Source organism: Sorex araneus, chromosome X (genome assembly GCF_027595985.1).
Source record: "Sorex araneus isolate mSorAra2 chromosome X, mSorAra2.pri, whole genome shotgun sequence".
Classification (NCBI taxonomy): Eukaryota; Metazoa; Chordata; class Mammalia; order Eulipotyphla; family Soricidae; genus Sorex; species Sorex araneus.
The window spans coordinates 304992412-305013325 of record NC_073313.1 but is presented as its reverse complement, the minus strand read 5'-3'; the positions used below and the strand labels follow the sequence as shown (position 1 = coordinate 305013325).

The window sequence follows — 20914 nt, the reverse complement described above, 5'->3', positions numbered from 1 at the left end:
GTTCAACAAGACCATTGATCTCAGGGTCAAGGTCATTTAGTAACTCTTAAACAGGTGGCTGGTAGTCCCACTGCTTTTGACAGAATTTATGCATGGCATTCTGTTGACAGCACATTGTTGAGTTCTAAGGACTGGCAGAGGCTTTCTTGATTCATGATGCAGTGGCATATAATGAAATCACTTGGACCAAGACTGAGACTAACTCAGTTCTTTCTTGATAAATGCAATTTACCCGTTTTGTGAGCCAACTATGGCTGGAGCTCCATCAGTAGTAAGGCCACTTAGATTTTAAAATAAAAAACTAGTTTTCTCTTTAATAGATCAGGTCTCTCAAGCAAGTCCTCACCTCCTGCAGTACTATGTATGACCTTCAGTGACAGAAGTTCCTCTCACATGTCAAACTCTGTAGTTATCCCATGAACTAAAATAGACAGTTCCGTGGTATTATGTATGTCTGCTGTTTCATCTTGAGCCAAAGAGAAAAACTGGAAATACGCAATATTCTTCAATGTGCTAAATCAGTAATCTAATCTAAGACTACTCTCCAAGACTAACACTCTGAAACAATTTTACTTCCTCTGGTGCCAGCAACTCTGCAACAGTAACCAGCATACTGACTTTCACAAAGTCTCACCTTGCAGGAGGCCTCAGCCTCTCTGTGACTAGCTCACTTGCCATATAACTCTTCTCAATAACATTGTCTCTGTCATAGCCAGGCCTTGCAGCTTCAGACTCTGCTGAGGAGCATGGACCTTCCCAAGGTTTGACCTCTCAATTCATGTTTTGAGCTTTCCATGTTTTGAGCTGTAATGAAAATTCAGTTGGGATTTTCTCATTACTACTAAGAAACTCCCACAGACTGGGCACACAGGTTTGCCTTTGACATCAATGACAAGATAATCACCTGTCCACTTCTCTCAGAAAGATTGGCACTCCGCATCAACTTTTCTTTATGTTTGTAGGATGTCACACCACTGAAGTTTTGGTAACTATGCACAGTGTGTGTCTCCAGTGATGTGATATTTTGCTTTGATTGCTGTTCTGGTCCTGCAACCAAATTTGTAATTAACCCAGCACTCGTTCTATCAATCTTAAAACTATTTTCCTTCCTTCCTTCCTTCCTTCCTTCCTTCCTTCCTTCCTTCCTTCCTTCCTTCCTTCCTTCCTTCCTTCCTTCCTTCCTTCCTTCCTTCCTTCCTTCCTTTCTTCTTTCTTTCTTTCTTTCTTTCTTTCTTTCTTTCTTTCTTTCTTTCTTTCTTTCTTTCTTTCTTTCTTTCTTTCTTTCTTTCTTTCTTTCTTTCTTTCTTTCTTTCTTTCTTTCTTTCTTTCTTTCTTTCTTTCTTTCTTTCTTCACATGAAAGGCAAGCACCTTACCTGTTGTACTATCTCTCCAGCCCCCACATGCCCTATAATTTCTATAATCTTTAGCTGCAATCAGTTGTAGGGAGGCCTGACTGTTGATTTTAGACATGTGGATAAACATTGGATTGGAGTTACAATCTGTGTCTATCAAGAAGTCAGCAACAGTGATATTAGTCTCGTGAGGAAGCCTCTTATCCCATCTTGTTTCATCATCTATAGATGACTGTAACTTCACCATAGAGTTTTGACACTTTCACAAATACACTCCCAGCCAGCCTTGCATGAACTAGTCTCTAAGAAAATGTGCTACAGGCAGACAGGCAATACACCTGACAAAAAGTGTCTTCCCCGTTATGTAGCCCTATGTGCTTTGTCTATACCTTAATGATGGATGGTCCTTGCTTATCCCTCAAAATTTATGTTATGATTCATTTAAGTTGCTATGAAAATAATCTATTTTTTTCCAATTTGAGTCCTGCTTCTGGTTGCTCTGAATGCCAAACCAAATGATTTCACAGGTCTATGGGCTAGATGTTCTTTATCCTTGATTCAGTGATGTCAGGAAAGCAGAGAGCCCTAATGGAAGGAAGGGCATAAGAGCACAGCTCTCTCCACCACCTGTGGACACAGTGAAAAAGTCATGTAGGAAGAAAAATCTCACTCAAATTTGGCATTTTGCCCAGACTTACAACCTCCACAACTATGAGACAGTTTCTTTTGAGAAAGTAACCCAGTCTATGGTGTTTCATTACAGTAGTCCAAACTAGCACAAATATCATATAATAATAGGTAGAGACTGGAGTAATGTGGCTTCAAGATAATGATTAATGAAAAGATTGATCACCAGAAACTAGGAAAAAAGCAAGAAAGGATCTACCTAGACTCTCAAAGGGCCCCTGGCTCTGCTGACATGATTTAGAATTTATAGCCCTGGAACTGTGAATAAGACATGTGTATTTTTGTTTTGGTGCCACACCCAATGGTGCTCAGAGGCTACTCCCAACTCTGTGTTCAGGGGTCACCCATACTGTTACTCAGGGGATCTTGGGGTGTCAGAATCACACCCAGTCTTCCAGCATATAAAAGCCTTTGAGCTATCCCTTAAAAACAAGATCTGTTTTTTTTACTTTTTTTTTTTTTTGCTTTTTTTTTTTTGGGTCACACCCGGCAATGCACAGGGGTCACTCCTGGCTCTGCACTCAGGAATTACCCCTGGCGGTGCTCAGGGGACCATATGGGATGCTGGGAATCGAACCCGGGTCGGCTGCGTGCATGGCAAATGCCCTACCTGCTGTGCTATCACTCCAGCCCCAAGATCTGTTTTTTTTTTTTTGCTCATTTGATTTGTTTTTGCTGTCACCAGGGATTGAAGCCAGAACTTCATATATGCCAAGCATTAGCTTTACCACTGATCTACATCCTTGTCTCTATTTTAAACCATCTTATGTGTCATACTTTGTTACAGAGCCACAGAAAACTACTATAAGGGTCACTGTAAGGAAGGCCAGAAGTAGACGTATGATTCAAGGTCTTTTTGACATTTTCATGACATTTCAAGTCATAAAGTGGGTAGGAACTCCTCAAGCCTGAAGATTAGTCAGAAATTAAATCCATTGAAATTACATAAGGTATGGAAGGAAAAGTCAATCTTCCAAAGGTCAGTTTGTATGTAACAGTTTCAGAGTCCATCTGTTGTATAAAACTAGATATGTCATGGTTATATTGACCAAGATTCCTGCCAGATATTGAGTTTACTTCACATCATTTTATTTAGCATTCTAACTGGAATGGGGAAGAGTTGTGAGCCAAAATGATTCCAAAGATTAGAAATATTACTGAAAATTTTAATTTTTTGTTTTAAATTCAAGGAGAGATATATAGCATCAAGTACTGCAGTAATTCTTAAGTAAAAGATATTCATCTGTTTATAATATTCTTCAGAGATCGGGAGGAAAATGCAAATAAAAATTTTAAAATGTGTATTAAAAGTGCCTATGTGAACATATGGCAGGAAAGTGTGATCCTGTTAAATACTCTCTGTTTGGCAGGAACAAAGAACCAGAATGTCTGCTTACTTAGTTCTTTGCACCCCCTCAAATGTGTCTTAGTCAGTGGGAGAAAATGGTGCATTCCTTTGTAGGTTCAAAGAGGACAGACAAACTATAGCCATGTCTAATGCCAACGCAGTATAAGTAAAGGAAAAAGAGAACTAAGCTGCCCTGAATGTGGGACCTAAAGCATGTTGGGAGATGCATTGTGCCTTTCCGTTTACTGAGGAATAACTATATTGCTCTGTTTATAGGATTATGTTAGTGGGTGTGGGCTCTTTAATTTCAGTGTCATACCACATATCAAAAACAAACCTTCCTTTACCCACTGTTCGGTCTCTCTGCCTTGATGACCAATTTAAGAACAAGTACAGCTTTAGGAATTGAAACGCTTGTGGCTCAAAACTCACCTGAAAATTGGGAAGGCTTTATGACATAAGCTGTTTCTTTTGCTTTAGATAATCTTCATCTTTTTATTAGCTCATCCTTCAGGTCTAAGTTTATATGTGATCTGCTTTGGGAAGATTCATTTATTACCATGTGATTATTATTATTTTTTGGAGGGGGTTGGTTAGGTGAGGTAGGTGCTCAGGGACTATTCCTGGTTCTGTCAGGAGTGACTCCTGCATATACTTGGCAGACCATATGTGTTGTCAAAGATATGAACCTCCTTGACTTGCCTTGACAAGCAAGGCAAATTTCTTGACTTTTATACTGTCTCTGGAGCCCTTCCTTCCTTCCTTCCTTCCTTCCTTCCTTCCTTCCTTCCTTCCTTCCTTCCTTCCTTCCTTCCTTCCTTCCTTCCTTCCTTCCTTCCTTCATTCCTTCCTCCCTATCTCCTTCCTCTTCTTTTCCTCCCCTTGCTCCTCCCTTCCCTTCTTTGTGCTTAGAGAAAGGGAATGCTGGACTACTTGGTCTGGCATTATAGGTGCTCAGGACTCAGTAGTGCTGGGTGCCAGCAGGGATGTACCTGGCAGTGCTCAGGGGCCAGATGGCATCAATAATCAAGTTTGGGGCCTCACACATGGTAGGTATTTTCTTCACCCTTTTAAGTCATATATAACCCCCCTGCACCATGTTCTTTTTACAGTTAGAATTTTGCACATTTGCAATAATTGACTTGTGTTTTTTTTTTTTTTGCTTTTTGGGTCACACCCAGCGATGCACAGGGGTTACTCCTGGCTCATGCACTCAGGAATTACTCCTGATGGTGTTCAGGGGACCATATGGGATGCTGGGAATCGAACCCGGGTCGGCCGCGTGCAAGGCAAACGCCCTACCCGCTGTGCTATTACTCCAGCCCCCTTGACTTGTTTTTTTTTCTCCACAACTGTTTAGTATCTATACTCTTGCTACTGTATGAGATATGGTCCCCCAAGAAAGATCAGGGTGATCTCTAAACACAGAACCAGGAGTAAGTCCTGAGCACAGATATGGCCCAAACACACACATCCCCCAGAAGTCTGTTTGAGAATAAAATATTTTGTTCACTGTAGTTTCCCTAAAGCATACAGAATACTTGACATATATAGAGGTTTTGATAAGCATCATTAATTGAAAGTTTATAATCCGCCTAAGTGAAAAAGTCAATAGGGATATAGTAAAACAGACAAATTTCCACAGATCTCTCATTTTCAAAGAACTCCTTTTGGGGCTTGGAGAGATAATATAGGGTATTTATAGGATAGGATAGGATAGGATAGGATAGGATAGGATAGGATAGGATAGGGTGTTTAACTTGCACTGTGGCGGATTGGATTCAATCCCAGGCACCCTATGTTGTTCCCTGAGCAATGCCAGGAATGACAGCTGAGACAGGACTAAGCCCCGAGCACTGCTGGTATGGTCCTGAAACAAACAAAACAAACAAAAGAATTCCTTCATACTAAAAAACAGAAGGGAGGGAATTCAGTAGAAAATGAAGGAAGGATATAAAGTGGTAATTTACAGAAGAAATCTAAATGGCCAACAAATACACAAAAAGGGGCACATCCAAATAAATAGTCATGGGAAATAACACTTAAAACAGTATTTTGTATCCTCAGGGGGAAAATGTACAATATTGATTACAAAGTGCATAAGGATTAAGAGAATAGAGTGTTCAAAATAGTGCAATGTGGAGATTTGGGGTGAAATGGTAGAATAAACAATAGCAAAGAAGATCTACAATCACTGTCATGCTCACAGCCGGACTCTACTGCTCGAGATGAATCTCATCCAGAAATCGATCTGTTGAAAAATTCAGGTATGCAGGTTTCATGACTGAAATCTCCAAGCTCTCACGAAGTCAGGGATGGACTCCCTGCTTCTCCCTATTCTTCCAGAATCCTGACACTCATGCCCATGAACTGCCTCTACAACGAAATAAGCTCATAACCCAAATAAGCTCATTAATTGTCTATGATCCAAATACTCAAGAATAATTTTTTTTTGCTTTTTGGGTCACACCCAGCGATGCTCAGGGGTTACTCCTGGATTTGCACTCAGGAATTACTTCTGGCAGTGCTTGGGGGACCATATGGGATGCTGGGGATCAAACCTGGGTCGGCTGCGTGCAAGGCAAATGCCCTACCCGCTGTGCTATCGCTCCGGCCCTCAAGAATAAATTTTGAAAGAGATCAACAAGTTGCAGAGATCCTTCTGAACCTTATGCTAGGCTCTGTCACCCAAAGTCACCATACAGTTAAAAATTTAACTTCAGCTATATCATCTTACTGAAAAATTTTGAATTCCTGGAGCATGCAGCTACATTCATGGCTTCATGACATCTCACATTTACATTACTGATAAGCCAGAAATAGCCAACCGCATTGGATGGAATGTAAAGTAGAAGACAATCAATCTGGATTAAGAAAATGTAAACACAGAAGCCTTAACCTGTAACAACATGTTTGTAATCTCCTCTACAAGGGCTTATTGGCTCCATGGTGAAATACAAAAATATTCACATATTTTCTTCTAAGGAAATAATTTTGGATCATTTTTAGCAAATTATAACAAGCGATATAAAATCAATTATTCAGGACGTGCTATAGGGGCATGCTTGAGGGGTGGTTGGGAAAATTGGAAATAATGGTGTTGGGATGATCCTATGGTGGTGGTATTACTGTTGGAATACTGAATGTAATAAATTATCAATTTGAAAAAAAGAACGATCTCCACCAAAGTAGGGCCAGAAATCAACTACACATAACAGAAAGGGCTGGCTTCTTGAGAGACTAGACATCCATCTGAAAGATCCCGATTGTGGCACAGAATGGAATTGAAGGGGCAGTGGTAAGATTAGTTGATGCAAAGCTCCTAGTTGGCTTGGTGCATACCAGCTGCCATTACTGTGCGCAGTCATGACCTAGAAGCGGCAAGACTGTACTACAGTAATGACAGTCCAACTTTTGGTTAGAGGCACTGAACACCATGCTGCAAATCTGGGACAAAACTCAAAACCACGTCCTTATATTAGAGGCTAAAGGCAGCATGATCAAGCAGATCGCTCTCCCCATCCATCTGAGAATAGTGCAGTATCCAATTATAGCCCAGAAGGGGAAACTGAGAGGCATCCTGTTGGCAGAAGAGAAGCATGGGTCTGTTCTTTGAATTCCTCCCTGCCACTGTCTTCTGTAATCTTTTGCAATATTATTCCCACTTGTGCAAGAACTCTAACACTAAAGCTATAGCACCATCTCCAGGAAAACGAAGCTAACACAGATGCGTAGATAGAAAATTCTGTGGACTATGGTAAAAATAAGATGGAATTCCTCAAAGTAACTAAAAGGTCTCCAGAGGCAAACATAAAGATATAGATTTGGAGGAGGTAACAAGAAATGGGGAACAGCCAACAGAACAAAACAGTGTCAAGAGAACATGGAGAAGCAAGTCCAAGATATATGTATAAAAAAAATAGAGCTACAAGAGTACGATGAATGCTTCACCAAGGAAACAGAATATATTGAAAAATTTCAGGGGCCAGAGTGTTAATGCAGCAGGTAGGGTGTTTGCCTTGCAAGTGACAAGTTTAATCCCCAGCATACCATATGTTCACCCAAGCACTGCCAGTAATAATTGCTGAATGCTGATCCAGGAATAATCCCTGAGGACTGCTATTTGCGATCCAAAAACAACCCGAAAATACAAATATTCTGGGGGTGAAGGAAATTAAACTAATACAAAAATGCAACAAGTAGACTCAATCTTATGTAGGGAAGAATATCAGAATTTTAAGATAAAATAACAGCAATGACATAAGTGGAAGTTGAGAAAGTTGGTTTTGAAAAAAGTGAAGGTCTCTTAGAAATATCAGATTTTATTTGAAAATTTAACCATCTGAGTCATAGGAGTGCCAGAAAGTATGGGGGTAGGGGAGGGAGAGAAAGGGGAAAAAGGAGGGGAAAGGAAGTGAGGGGAGAGAGGGCTATACATATATATATATATATATATAGAGAGAGAGAGAGAGAGAGAGAGAGGAAGAGAGAAAAGCAGAGAACAAATTTAAAGAAATAATAATTGATAACTTCCAAAATCTAAGGAAAGAACTAAACAGATGTTCAGGAAGCTGAAAGAACACCCACATATTTGAGTTCAAGATGTACACAAACATCACTGTTGATCTGAGAAGTCCCACCTCCACATTTCAGACCCTCTTCTTGCTCCTTCAACCTTCCAGGTAAGGTTAAACTTACACCTGACATTTCCCAGGCCTTTATGGAATGTAGATTCCTCTCCCTTTAGCTGGGTTCGAGAAACCTCCACGTCTGACCTCCATGACATCTCAGCAAGTCCACCTCCACCACTCAGATCTTCTGCTTCAAACAGTTCTTGTATCCTGAACCATATCATGACAACATGGAATATGCAACCATGTGACAACTCTATTCATCACACCTCACACTGCACACACACTGGCAGAGAAGAAAGAGAGGAACCCAGACTAAATCTTCTCTGAGTGAGAGTCTGCAAAAATTCACCCTCAGCACAGCAGAGGACAGCAGAAGCACAGCTGACATAATGAGTGAGTTATATAGAAGCCCACCAAGCTCAATGAGTGAAAATAATAGCTTGTAAGGCTCTACTAGTACCAACCAGCTCTGTAAATTCTCAGGGAATGACTTTAATGACCCCATGGTGAGGATGTTTAATGAGCTCAAAGTAACAATGGCACAGGTAGCAAAGTATAAGAAAATATGCGATTCGAAATGAGAAAACTATATCAGAAGTGATAGAAATGAAGAGTATGGTAGGTAACTTCTTTTTAAATAAAAAACTTTGATAAGGGGCTGGAGTGATAGCACAGTGGGTAGGGCATTTGCCTTGCATGGGCCGACCCAGGTTCGATTCCCAGCATCTCATATGGTCCCCTGAGCACTGTCAGGAGTAATTCCTGAGTGCAGAGCCAGGAGTAACCCCTGAGCATCGTCGGGTGTGACCCAAAAAACTTTGATTAGAGGTCTGAGCAGTAGAATGATAACATCAGAGTGAAAGATCAGTGAACTCCAAGATAAGATGCAGGAAACTTCTGGAAAACAACAGAAGATAAAAATCCATCTGAACATAAATGCACACAGAGAACTATGGGATGAATTCAAGAAGAACAATATGAGACTCATAAGTGTCTCTAAAGAGAACGAAGGCACTCAGGAGATAATCCTGGGGCGGTGCATGGGGGAACCATATGGGATGTTGGGGATTGAATCTAGGGAAATCGAATCTGGGCTGGTCATGTGCAAGGCAAGTTCTCTACTCACTTCAGCCCCAACTTTAAACTGAATTATTTTTTTAATTTTTAAAAATTTTATTGAGTCACCATGAGATAGTTACAAGCTTTCATGTTTGTATTATAATCTCACAATGATCAAATACCCATCCCTCCACCAGTGCACATTGCCCACCACTGATAGCCCGGGTATACCCCCCTTTCCCACCCTCCCCCTGCCTCCATGGCAGACAGTATTCTCCATACTCTCTCTCTACTTTTGGGTATTATAGCTTGCAACACAGACACTGAGAGGTCATCATGTTTGGTCCATTATCTACTTTTGGCATGCATCTCCCATCCCAACTGGTTCCTCCAGCCATCATTTTCTTAGTGATCCCTTCTCTATTCCATCTGCTTTCTCCCCTCCATTCATGAAGCAGGAAAGCTATGGGGCAATCTCCCTGGCCCTTGTATCTACCCTGGAAAGCTATGGGGCAATCTCCCTGGCCCTTGTATCTACTGTCCTTGGGTGTCAGCCTCATGTGATGTTATTTTATACTCCACAAATGAGTGCAGTCCCTCTGTCTGTCCCTCTCTTTCTGACTCATTTCACTTAGCATGATACTCTCCATGTTTATCCATTTATAAGCAAATTTCACAACTTCATCTCTCCTAACAGCTGCATAGTATTCCATCGTGTAGATATACCAAAGTTTCTTTAACCAGTCATCTGTTTTAGGGCACTTGGGTTGTTTCCATATTTTGGCTATTGTGAACAGTGCTGCAATGAATATATAGGTACAGATGTTATTTCTACTGTGCTTTTTTGCATACTCAGGATATATTCCCAGAAGTGTTATTGCAGGGTCATATGGAAGCTCAATTCCTAATTTTTGAAGGACCATCCATATTGTTTTCCAGAAAGGCTGGACCAGTAGGCATTCCCACCTCATTCACAGTGAATGAGCATCCCTTTTTCCCCACATTCACACCAGCACTGGTTGCTTTTGTTCTTTTGAATGTGTGCCAGTCTCTGTGGTGTGAGATGATATCTCATTGTGATTTTGACTTGCATCTCCCTGATGACTAGCAATGTGGAGCATTTTTTCATGTGCCTTTTCCCATTTGTATTTCTTTTTTGAGGAAACTTCAATGGAGACACGTGCCGCCCTGCACATGGATAGGGAGAATTAACATTATCAAAATGGCAATACTGCCCAAAGCACTATGCAAATTTAATGCAGTCCCTATACGGATACCCATGACATTTTTCAAAGAAACAGACAAAACACTCCTGAAATTTATATGGAACAATAAACCACCACGAATAGCTAAAGCAATCCTTGGAAAAAAGAAGATGGGTGGCATCACCTTCCCCAAATTCAAATTCTACTGTAAAGCAGTAGTAAGTAAAACAGCATGGTTTGGAGATTAAAAACAGACCTGCAGACCAATGGAACAGAGTTGAATATCCTGTCACAGACCCCCAAATATATGGCCACTTAATCTTTGACAAAGGAGCAAGAAATGCAAAGTGGAATAAGGAAACCCTCTTCAACAAGTGATGCTGGGAAAACTGGACAGCTACCTGCAAAAAAATGAACTCTGACCTCTGTCTAATGCCAGGCACAAAAGTCAGATCAAAGTGGATTAAAGACCTCAATATCAGACATGAATCTATAAGGTTCATAGAAGAAAATATAGGCAGAACTCTCCATGACATTGAAGCTAAAAGCATCTTTAAGGATGAAACAGCACTGACCATGCAAGTGGAAGCAAACATAAACAAATGGGACTACATCAAACTAAGAAGCTTCTGCACTTCAAAAGAAACAATGACCAAAATACAGAAAGAGCCCACAGAATGGGAAAGAATATTTACCCAATACCCATCTGATAAGGGATTAATATCAAGGATATACAAGACACTTGTAGAATTGTGTAAGAAAAAAACCTCCAACCTCATCAAAAAATGGAGAGAAGGAATAAACTGAGCTTTAATTAGACATGTTAAAGAGGTTTCTTTAAAAGACAAGATAGACTTCTCAGCCCCTAGATGCCCTCTAGTAGATGAAGAAAGGTCTGTTCATTCTTAGCTAGCTAAGGGTCTTTATACTTCTTCAACAATGAATTACCAATTCATTTATATTGAATGGTCTAGGCCTATTTATGTACAATTTTTTATATCCATAAAAATTTTTATGTTGAATGTTCTAGGTCTAGTCAGGTAACTTTTTTTTACATCCCAAAATATTTTTATTTAATCATGTGTGTCTCTGGGCTGTTTAGGCAGAAGTTTCTACTGCTATAGATTGGTTCTTTCTGGGAGGTGGGAAGCAAAGGGACTTGGAGCAAATCTAGATGAGCTACAGAATGGAACTGGAGGGGGGGAGTTGGTGGGGGGGGGTAGTCTAGAGTAATCCAGGCATAGCTGACAGTGTAAGCAGAGACAGCACAGCTGAGTGCTTCAGAATCTAAGACTTAAGCCAAGCATCTTTGCAAAGGTATGCTGCTGGACCACCTCAGTGGGGATTTACAATTGGGATTTTCCTAGGGATCTGGATGAAGGTACGTAAAGGAAGAACTAGATTTCTCTCATGCACAATTATTCCTTAGTGATGGTCTGAGAACACAACTCAAAAGACATCACGTGGATAGAAGTATTTATTATATTATTTGACAAACCAGGCTTTAACTGGGGAGGAGGTAGAGAGGATGTGGTGTGCAGGGATGAGAGTGGGTGGAGATTTCCTTGCAGGCTCCATCTTAAGACTGGAAGAACATCCTCAAGGAGCTGCGTGTGGATCCAGCCTGTAGATTCCTGACCTGAGTTAGCTCTCAAACTTGCAGATGTAGGGCAGTACATTTCTGCAGTCAAAATTTTGCCAGTTTTCATAGCCTAAAGAGACAAGAAGAGGAGAAATGAGTGGAGTGTTGAAAGCTTCGAACCTGAGAGAGAGGCATCACAGGCGGGGTCAAAGTCCCTCCCTCCTTTGTTTGTGTGTCATTCCCCTGCTCCAAGGAAAAGGGGCTTAAGGAAAAGAGAGCTGAGAGAGGCTAGGAAAGGGCCAACAGTCATGAATTTGGAAATTTACCCCCTTCCCAAAGGTCAGGCTTAGAAACTGGTTCTGGGGATATGGCAGATGTGGGACAAATCTGCACCAGAATCTTGTCTTTACTTACCTGTGTGGCTAGAATGGCCCCACAGTACCCAGAATTGGTAGGGACATCTCTCTCCCAGGCCTCATAGTTCAGCACATCCCCATTGATCCACTCCCATCCACCTGCACTGGGTTTGTTCTGTGAAGACAGGATAGATGCACACCTGAGTCTCAGTTGCCCCTGGGATGCTCTGGCAGCATCTTCACTGGAATCCCTGAGTGACACTCAGCAGCAGAGAATCTGTTTTGGCTCTTTGTGAGGTGATCTAGAGAGGAACTCTAAAAATTCTCTCTAAGGCCTTGATCTAGTGTGTAAGAGTCAAAATCAGCAATACCAGTCAGAGTAGCAAGGGTTGTTTAGCATAACACGTAGGGCAAACCAGGCTATGCACCTCTGGGCCTCAAAGGTCATGTAGATTCTATAGTGGACACTCTACCCTCCCTTCATTCATCAGCAACTCAGCATATCTTAGCCACCATCACTGGCCACATCACATAACTGACCTCAGAGGTTGTTAGTATGCATTGTTTGAAAAGGGGATTGATGTCAGCTACAGTTGAGGCCACGCCACACAACGCACAACTTCAGATGGGCTCAGGGCTTCATTCTCCAGAAGAGCTTCTGACTGCTCTAAATTTCAGGGTTGCCTGGTCTGATTATTGGACAGACTAAGGAGACTGGGTGTCTCAAGATGGCAAATGTAGCTGTCAAGTTGCCCAAGTACAAAGATGTAACCTCACCTCTGTGGTGTCATGGAGTCCAATCCAGACATCAGAGGATGCTGTCCCACTGTTCTTGATGAGGGAGGCCACAAAGTAGCCCTCAGACTCACTGAGCACAGACACAAGGTGTCCACTGCGCCGTTTCTGGCATTCCGACTAGGAGAGGAAGGAAGAGATTGAGAAGTCTGCGTTCACACTGGGACTTAAGAAGTGGAGGAAGATATGCAGGAGCAGATGGACTGTAAATAGTGATTATCATTATACTTTGTATGTCCCAATGAAGTGGAAGCTCCCCTGAACTCTATTGCCTAAGCCTCCCCCCACCCCCCCGCCGCACACATACAAAAATACACATCCCAGTTGCAAGTACAGCTACTCACATCGGCATCCATCCAGGATTTTGCTGTCTTAAAAAAGGCATAACAGTGGTTGCCTTAGGCCTTGGAGCCCTTGGGGCACCTGGCTCATGGGGACAGCTCTTCGGTCTGCAGGTCTTCCCCTGACAGAGAAACATACAAAGGAGAGACAGAGTGAAAAGGAAGAATGGGTATTCTGTTGGAAAAGGCACCATGGGGATATGCATGAGGACAGTACTTGGAATAGTGAACCCTGACAATTCTCAGCGTGTCCAACACACTCAGAATGCTTTCAAGTGTCACCAGAAACATCACATGAGGAATCATCTCTTCCACTATTTCACTTGGGTTTTATACAATCCCAAACTGCGCTCCCGGATCTGAGTATCCCACGGCACAGGAACTGGACGTGGGAACACTTACCTTTCACCTGGGCCTGGAGCACCAGGCAGGAGAACACCAGCCAAGCAACGTGGCCATGGGAGGCAGCATCTTGTCTCACTGGAGGAAGCTGTCAGAGGTAGGGACGGAAGTTGGGTCTGGCAGAAAGCTAGCACAGGAGCCACTGCTACATCTTCCTGTTTCCTTTGTTGACCTGACTATCTTGTGTCTCCCAGTATGGTGACAGAACAGATTTGAGATTCCGATATTCTACCTACGAGACCTCTCAGGTTCACCACTGCTGAGTCTGACAGCGCTTGTGTCCTCTCAGGAGCAGGAATCTTTTCCACCCTTCCAATGGAGTCTGAGAATAAGCCCTGACTTGGAGGGCATCTTTTATCAACTCCCACTTACCGTACTTGCCGGGGATGTTTGATGGTGTGTCAGATCAAGAACGACCAGCCTTTTAAAAGATGCTCTGAGGGAGGGGCGCTGCAATGAACGACACAAAGTTCTGACCTTGTGTGGCTGCTGGGAAAGGCAAGGCAGGGGTTCTAGGAAATTTCTGAAATGTGGAGGAATCTTCCTCAAAGCAGTTGGGAATTGCCACAGGTGTAGCCTCCTTCAGGTACGGGATTAACGCCTTCTCTGAGCTACTGCCAGCTGTAATTTTCCCCACATATCAATTTTTTTTTCTCATAGCCTACAATATATGAAATCAGATATCATCACTTTCTTTCTTTGGTGACTTGTAGAAGAGGAAGAATTTCTAGAAGTCAAGACAGGGAGAGTAAATGTGACAGAACAGTGTGACAGTGTCATCGGCAAATTGTTTATGTTGTAGGTGCTCTAACTTTGTCATGTTTTTAATAAATAATCTTTTAATTGTATTGCACAACCATATGTTAAAAAGTGAAATGGTATTTTATCAGTCAATACCTGCACAAGCACAAAACAATACTATATAAGATACGTACCTACTGGTGTAGCCCTCAAAACAGCACACGCACACACACACACACATGCACATGCAATATGAAAGGCAGAATGATAGTATTTTGACAAAAGGCAGCACTTTTCATGCAGACACCCTATTAACACACTGTCCCCTGAAAGGCCGTTTCAAGAACTATCTGCAAGATAGTTCCAGTAACCCCTAGCACTGAGGGGCCTGAGTGGTGCCTCATTCTTGACCTCCTCCTTGAAGTGCAGTCCTGTTGTCAAGTGTCGCCATATTGTCCCTGGAACTCCATTGTATCACCGGAAATATCGCAGTTTCCAAGTCCCAACAGCTCTGGATCAGACACATTTTGTAGACAAAATTGTTAAATGAAATAATCACCAGGAGAAATACCCCCAGAGAAAAGAAAATTAAAATCAAATGATGAAAGAAGCGACATGAAGGTGGTTTGAAGGAAAGTGAAGATCCTTAAAATCTGGCTTTACTGGTGTCGATATATATATATATATATATATATATATCCATATATCAATTTCCTAAAGATTACTGTAATATTAGAGCAACATATATACACATTTTTTCTTTTTCAAATTTCCTTTCTACTTCACTATAATTTAACTTAAAAACACCTATCAAAGAACAGACTCATGTTTCTTTGAAATCATTTCACTGAAAAATTGTCTATAAGGTTATATAGGGAGGAATTAAAATTTATTATTTATTAAACCTGCGTTTGAGTTGAGAAAGGCATCATCATTTTTGTTCACTTTTCCATTGACATGTTATATGATATTATACATATACTTATAAATTAAAAGTATATCTGTATATATTTATTATAGTGATAATATTCCTGGTAGATTGCTTATAAATAAAGAGTATTTTTCTCTCTGATTGACATGAATTTTTCTGAAAATAAATTTTCTAAGCATATATAACAGGATACTGTGAAAATGTTCTACAAGAAAAGAGAAGAACAAAAGAAATCACAAGGAAAATAGTGCTAAAACTCTATTCCATTTAGTCATAGTGAAAAGATGAATGGATAGGTGTTTGTAGTTCTGAGAAGACACTATCTGGAATTGGAAAGAGGCACAGCTGTGGCAATTCCCAGGCACTGCTAGTAAGACCCCTCCATATTTCAGGAACCTTCTGGAATCTCTGCCTAGTCTTTCCCAGCAGGCCCCTCAAGGTTGCAACTTTGCATTATTCATGGCATTGTCCCTCCCACAGTCTTTTAAAGGGCTGGTCCCTCCTAACCTGACAGACTATCAAAGATCCTTGCAAGAAAGGTAAGTGGGATCTGCTGCAAGACACTAGAGGGAAGAAGGAAAAGATTCCCACTACTGAGAGGACACACGCGTTGTCAGACTCAGCAGTGATAACTCTGAGAGGCCTCCTGGGTAGAGTATTCAGAACATCAAATCTGTTCTGTCACCATACTGGGAGCTGTCAATCATCTGGATTAGACAAATAAAACAGGGAGATGGAGCAGTGTCTCCTGTGCTAGCCTTCTGCCAGACCCAACTTCCATCCCTGCCTCTGACAGCTTCCTCCAGTGAGACAAGATGCTGCCTCCCATGGCCACTGTTGCTTGGCTGGTGTTCTCCTGCCTGGTGCTCCAGGCCCAGGTGAAAGGTAAGTGTTCCCACGTCCAGTTCCTGTGCCATGGGATACTCAGATCCGGGAGCGCAGTTTGGGATTGTATAAAACCCAAGTGAAATAGTGGAAGAGATGATTCCTCATGTGATGTTTCTGGTGACACTTGAAAGCATTCTGAGTGTGTTGGACACGCTGAGGATTGTCAGGGTTCACTATTCCAAGTACTGTCCTCATGCATATCCCCATGGTGCCTTTTCCAACAGAATACCCATTCTTCCTTTTCACTCTGTCTCTCCTTTGTATGTTTCTCTGTCAGGGGAAGACCTGCAGACCGAAGAGCTGTCCCCACAAGCCAGGTACCCCAAGGGCTCCAAGGCCTAAGGCAACCACTGTTATGCCTTTTTTAAGACAGAAAAATCCTGGATGGATGCCGATGTGAATAGCTGTACTTGCAACTGGGATGTGTATTTGTGTGTGTGTGTGTGTGTGTGTGGCGGGGGGTGGGGGGCAGGAGTGATCCCTAAGCACTTCTAGGTGTGGTTCAACATCCCCCGCCTCCAGCCCAAACCCCAAAATTAATACATATAAATCTATTGCATTTCTATGTGGGAACCATGTGGCTGGCGGGAAAGAGAAATTAATGAATCTATTCTCATTCAAATTTCATAAAAAAGACAAAATGCCTAGAAGTATACCTAATAAAGGTGAAGGATCTATGTAGTATAAAGACATTTTCCATGCATCATTTATGCATATAAAACAGACATTTCTAAAAGAAATAGAAGAAGTCAATGCTCATAGATTGCATAAGTATTCTGTTTTTTCTGTATTCTCATATTTTTAAAAAAATTTTAATGACTCATCATGAGGTACAGTTACAGACTTACAAACTTTCGTGCTTATGTTTCAGTCATACAATGATCGAGTACGCATCCTTCCACCAGTGCCCATTCTCCATCACCAATGTTCCCAGTATTCCTCCCCACCCCCCCACCCCTGCCTCTGTGGCAGGCACATTTCTTTATATTCTCCTCTCCTTTTGGGTGTTATGGTTTGCAATAAAGGTTGCATAAATAATCTGAAAATGGCCATCATATCCAGAAGAATCTACAGAATGCAATGAAATCCTATCAAATAATCAATAGAATTTTTCAAAAATATGGAAAAAAATTCTAATTAACAGTATTTTAAATAAAGTACCTCAATAACGATGGTAAATTAAAAATAGAACATTATTAAACTTTTAAAATAGGAGATCACAAAACAGTAATATAACTTCATTCCAGTTAAAACTATCTATAACATATATTCTCCAGCAAAAGTCAATCAAAGCACTCACATCAATGATGTTTATTATTCATACCAGCTATTAAATGGCATAAAACCTTTTGGTAACTGTTACCCTGAAAAAGTGTGAATGAGGTTTTACTTCGTACTATAAACATGTATTGCTATTTTAAAATCTGATCATTGATCACTTCATCCCGTTGCTCATCGATTTGCTTGAGTGGGCACCAGTAATGTCTCCATTGTGAGACTTGTTGTTACTGTTCTTGGCATATAGAATACACCACGGGGAGCTTGCCAGGCTCTGCCATGCGGGCAAGATACTCTTGGTAGCTTGCCGGGCTCTTCAAGTCGGACGGAGGAATTGAACCCGGGTCCACTGCATGCAAGGCAAACACCATACCCGCTCCAGTTGACTGGAGTGGTTTAAAAATAACTACTGAATTATGATTTAGTATCTGAATATACACTATTCACATATATCATGATTTCATTCATCTGTGAAACCATCACCACAATCATAATTATATTCACCCTCACCATGAAAAGCTTCCTGTGTCTTTTAATTCCTCTTTTTGATCCCACCTCTGTCACCAAGCAAGCACTGATCTATTATGTTAGTATAGCTCAATTTTATAGGATTCTATATAAATGGAATCATATAGTGGGCACCTTTTCCTCCTGGTTTGTTTCACTGGATATAGTAATTTTGAGACTCATAATTTGCTGCATGTTTCAGTAGTTTGTTCATTCCTATTGCTACATAGAAACAGAAAATTTTCTTTCTGGGTCTACAGAGATAGTTCAGAAGGTTGGGCACTTACCTTGCACGCAGCCAGCACCCTGGTTGGAAACAGGTTCATTCAGGTTAGATCCCTATACTTCATATGGTTCCCCAACTACACCTGGGATCACTCCTGAGTACAGAGCCAGGAATAACCCCTGAGACACCCCCCCCCCGCCAACGCTTGGAGAAAATAAAAACCCGATCTATTGTGTAAAAATCAATCACAATTATTTTATCCATTCATTAGTTACTGGATATCTGGATTATTTACAGTGTGATAATATTTATTAATTTATTTAAAAATTTTTATTGAATCACCATGTGAAAAGTTACACAGCTTTCAGGCTTAAGTCTCAGTCATACAATGATCAAACACCCATCCCTTCACCAGTGCACATGTTCCACCACCAAGAATCCCAGTATACCTCCCATCCGAACCCCCAACCCCCAGCCTGTATGACTGATGATTTTCACTTTACTTTTTCTTTGGCTTGATTACATTCAATATTTCAACAGAAAACTCACTATTATTATTTGGAATTTCCCCCTAACAATCATACCTGCCAAAAAGGCATCATTTGATAATTTGTTTTCCATTGCTGAGAATGAAGAGCATATGAGGTCTCATGGCCTCAACAGTGGCTGCGCGGTTTTAGATTTCTGGTATTTTAGTAATTAAGTTCAGAGAAATTTCTGCCAGAAATCGAATCATTGCAAGCTCATACCTCTGTTTAGGGGGCTTTATAAGATGGCAGTCGCCATGCCGCGGCCAGGGAAAGGAAAGGCCGAGAGAGAAAACCTTTCCCCTCCTGGGGTGGCATAGCTTAGTTCACAGTTTAGAAGCATTTCTGCAAGAAGCCGCCCGGTGCCCAAAGTAGGTTGTTAGCCTCCAGGATCACGGGTGTTCAGGAACTGAGGGGCCAATCGTGATGTGAGGATATTGAAATGAAAGATGCTGTCTGTGAACACAGGTGCTCAAGTCTTTGTAAGGACACACATAGCCTTTTTCTCCTCTTGAATAGTTGGAAGTGAACTGAGAGTTGAAAGTTTAGGTAAAGGGATATACATTGGTATACACTGATAACCTTTCAGTATCTGTATTGCACACTATAATGGGGAGGGGAGAGAGAGAGTGAAAGAGAGAGAGAGAGAGAGACAGAGACAGCGACAGAGAAACAGAGAGAGACAGAGAGACAGAGAGTGAGACAGCCATGGCAGTGGCTGGGAGGGAAACTGGGGACATTGGTGGTGAGAAATATACACTGGTGAAGGGATGGGTGTTGAAACATTATACTGTTTGACTGAAACCCAATCTTGAAACCGTTTATCTCACGACTCAATTAAATGAATCAATAAATAAAAATTTTAATAAGAGATTTCTTCACATTTTTGAGATAACCATCAAGCTCATCGCAGAGGCTGAGACTGCCCCACTAAACTTTTATTTGAAGATCTAGGTAAACACACACACATACACACACGAAATTAGAGACGCCGATTAGCTGAAGAAAAACTGTGCCGTTGGAGATGGGTTGGGATTCAGACGTATTGAAAAGTTACCACTATTGACGGAAAGTCTGGGGGAGATGACCACGTTTTGGTCACCAGGTGATGGTGGTGACAAAGGAGGGGTGTTCGGTCGGGGACGGGGCAGACGAGGCCCCCGCTGCCCCCCGCAGTGCCCACACGTCACGGAGCGGAGCTGCCGCCTGTCCTCGGCCTGGGTGCACAGACCCGGGACGGGCGCGACCCCACACAGACGCAAGGGCGGCCTCGGGAGCAGCTACGGCAGCACGTTCCCGAGGTGTCAGTCACCACCAAGAGGCGTCGCAAGGCCCGGGCCTGAAAAATGACGGCCACGTCCGCCCAGCCTACAGGTCCGCTCCTCTCCGGGGCCAAACCCACGCCCAGCAAGTGGGTCGCGGACGCCACCCTTCGGCGCGTCTGCGCCTGCGCCGGGCGCCTGCGCACGGGCGTCCCCGCGGCCGCTCCCACCGCAGGCGTCGCCCTCTGGCCTCGGCGGCCCCGCCCCGGCGGCCGCCCGTGACCGGCCTGGGCGCGGGGAACGGGAAGCCGGAAGGGGCGAGCCCAGTTCGGCTCGCCATGGGGCTGTTTGGGAAAACCCAGGAGAAGCCGCCCAAGGAGCTGGTAAGGGCGGCGGCGGCGCACGAGCGGGTGGACACCCGAGGGGCGCGCGGGGGAGTCGGTGACCGCGGCCTGCCCGGTGGGGCCCGGCCCCCCGTTTCCGGGGCCTCCCACTGGCTCCGCGGGCCCGGAGCGACTCCCGAAGGAGACCGCCGCGGGGGAGGAGAGCCCGGCCGGCAGCGCGCCCCGCCGTGGCCCGCGGACGCGGACGCCCCTCGGCGGGCCGCCGCCTGGCGCGGGGGCGGCGTCCGCGCTGGGGGCCGTGGGAACGCGGCCGCTCGCGCGTGGGGGCTCGTCCCGGCGCCGGCCCCGCCTTCGGCCCGCCCACCCGCACCTGGCGGCGGCGCTGCTTCCGGCGGGCGGTCTCGGGCGGACCCCGGCGGACCCCGACAGACCCCCCCACCAGCCGCCG

General features: G+C 43.1%; 1 protein-coding gene and 1 pseudogene across 1 annotated transcript in view; one reads left to right on the top strand and one right to left on the bottom strand.

Annotated features, from left to right (window-relative positions):
• Positions 1-11930: 11930 nt before the first annotated feature.
• On the bottom strand, positions 11931-15029 carry LOC105943132 (lithostathine-like; annotated as a pseudogene).
• A 5294-nt stretch (positions 15030-20323) lies between these two features.
• Positions 20324-20914, top strand: part of CHMP3 (charged multivesicular body protein 3) — a 38403-nt gene continuing 37812 nt past the window's right edge. The window contains exon 1 of the mRNA XM_055122756.1: positions 20324-20505. Within this exon, the coding sequence (XP_054978731.1) occupies positions 20461-20505 (45 nt within the window). The 5' untranslated portion in view covers positions 20324-20460. The remainder of the gene's footprint in view (positions 20506-20914) is intronic.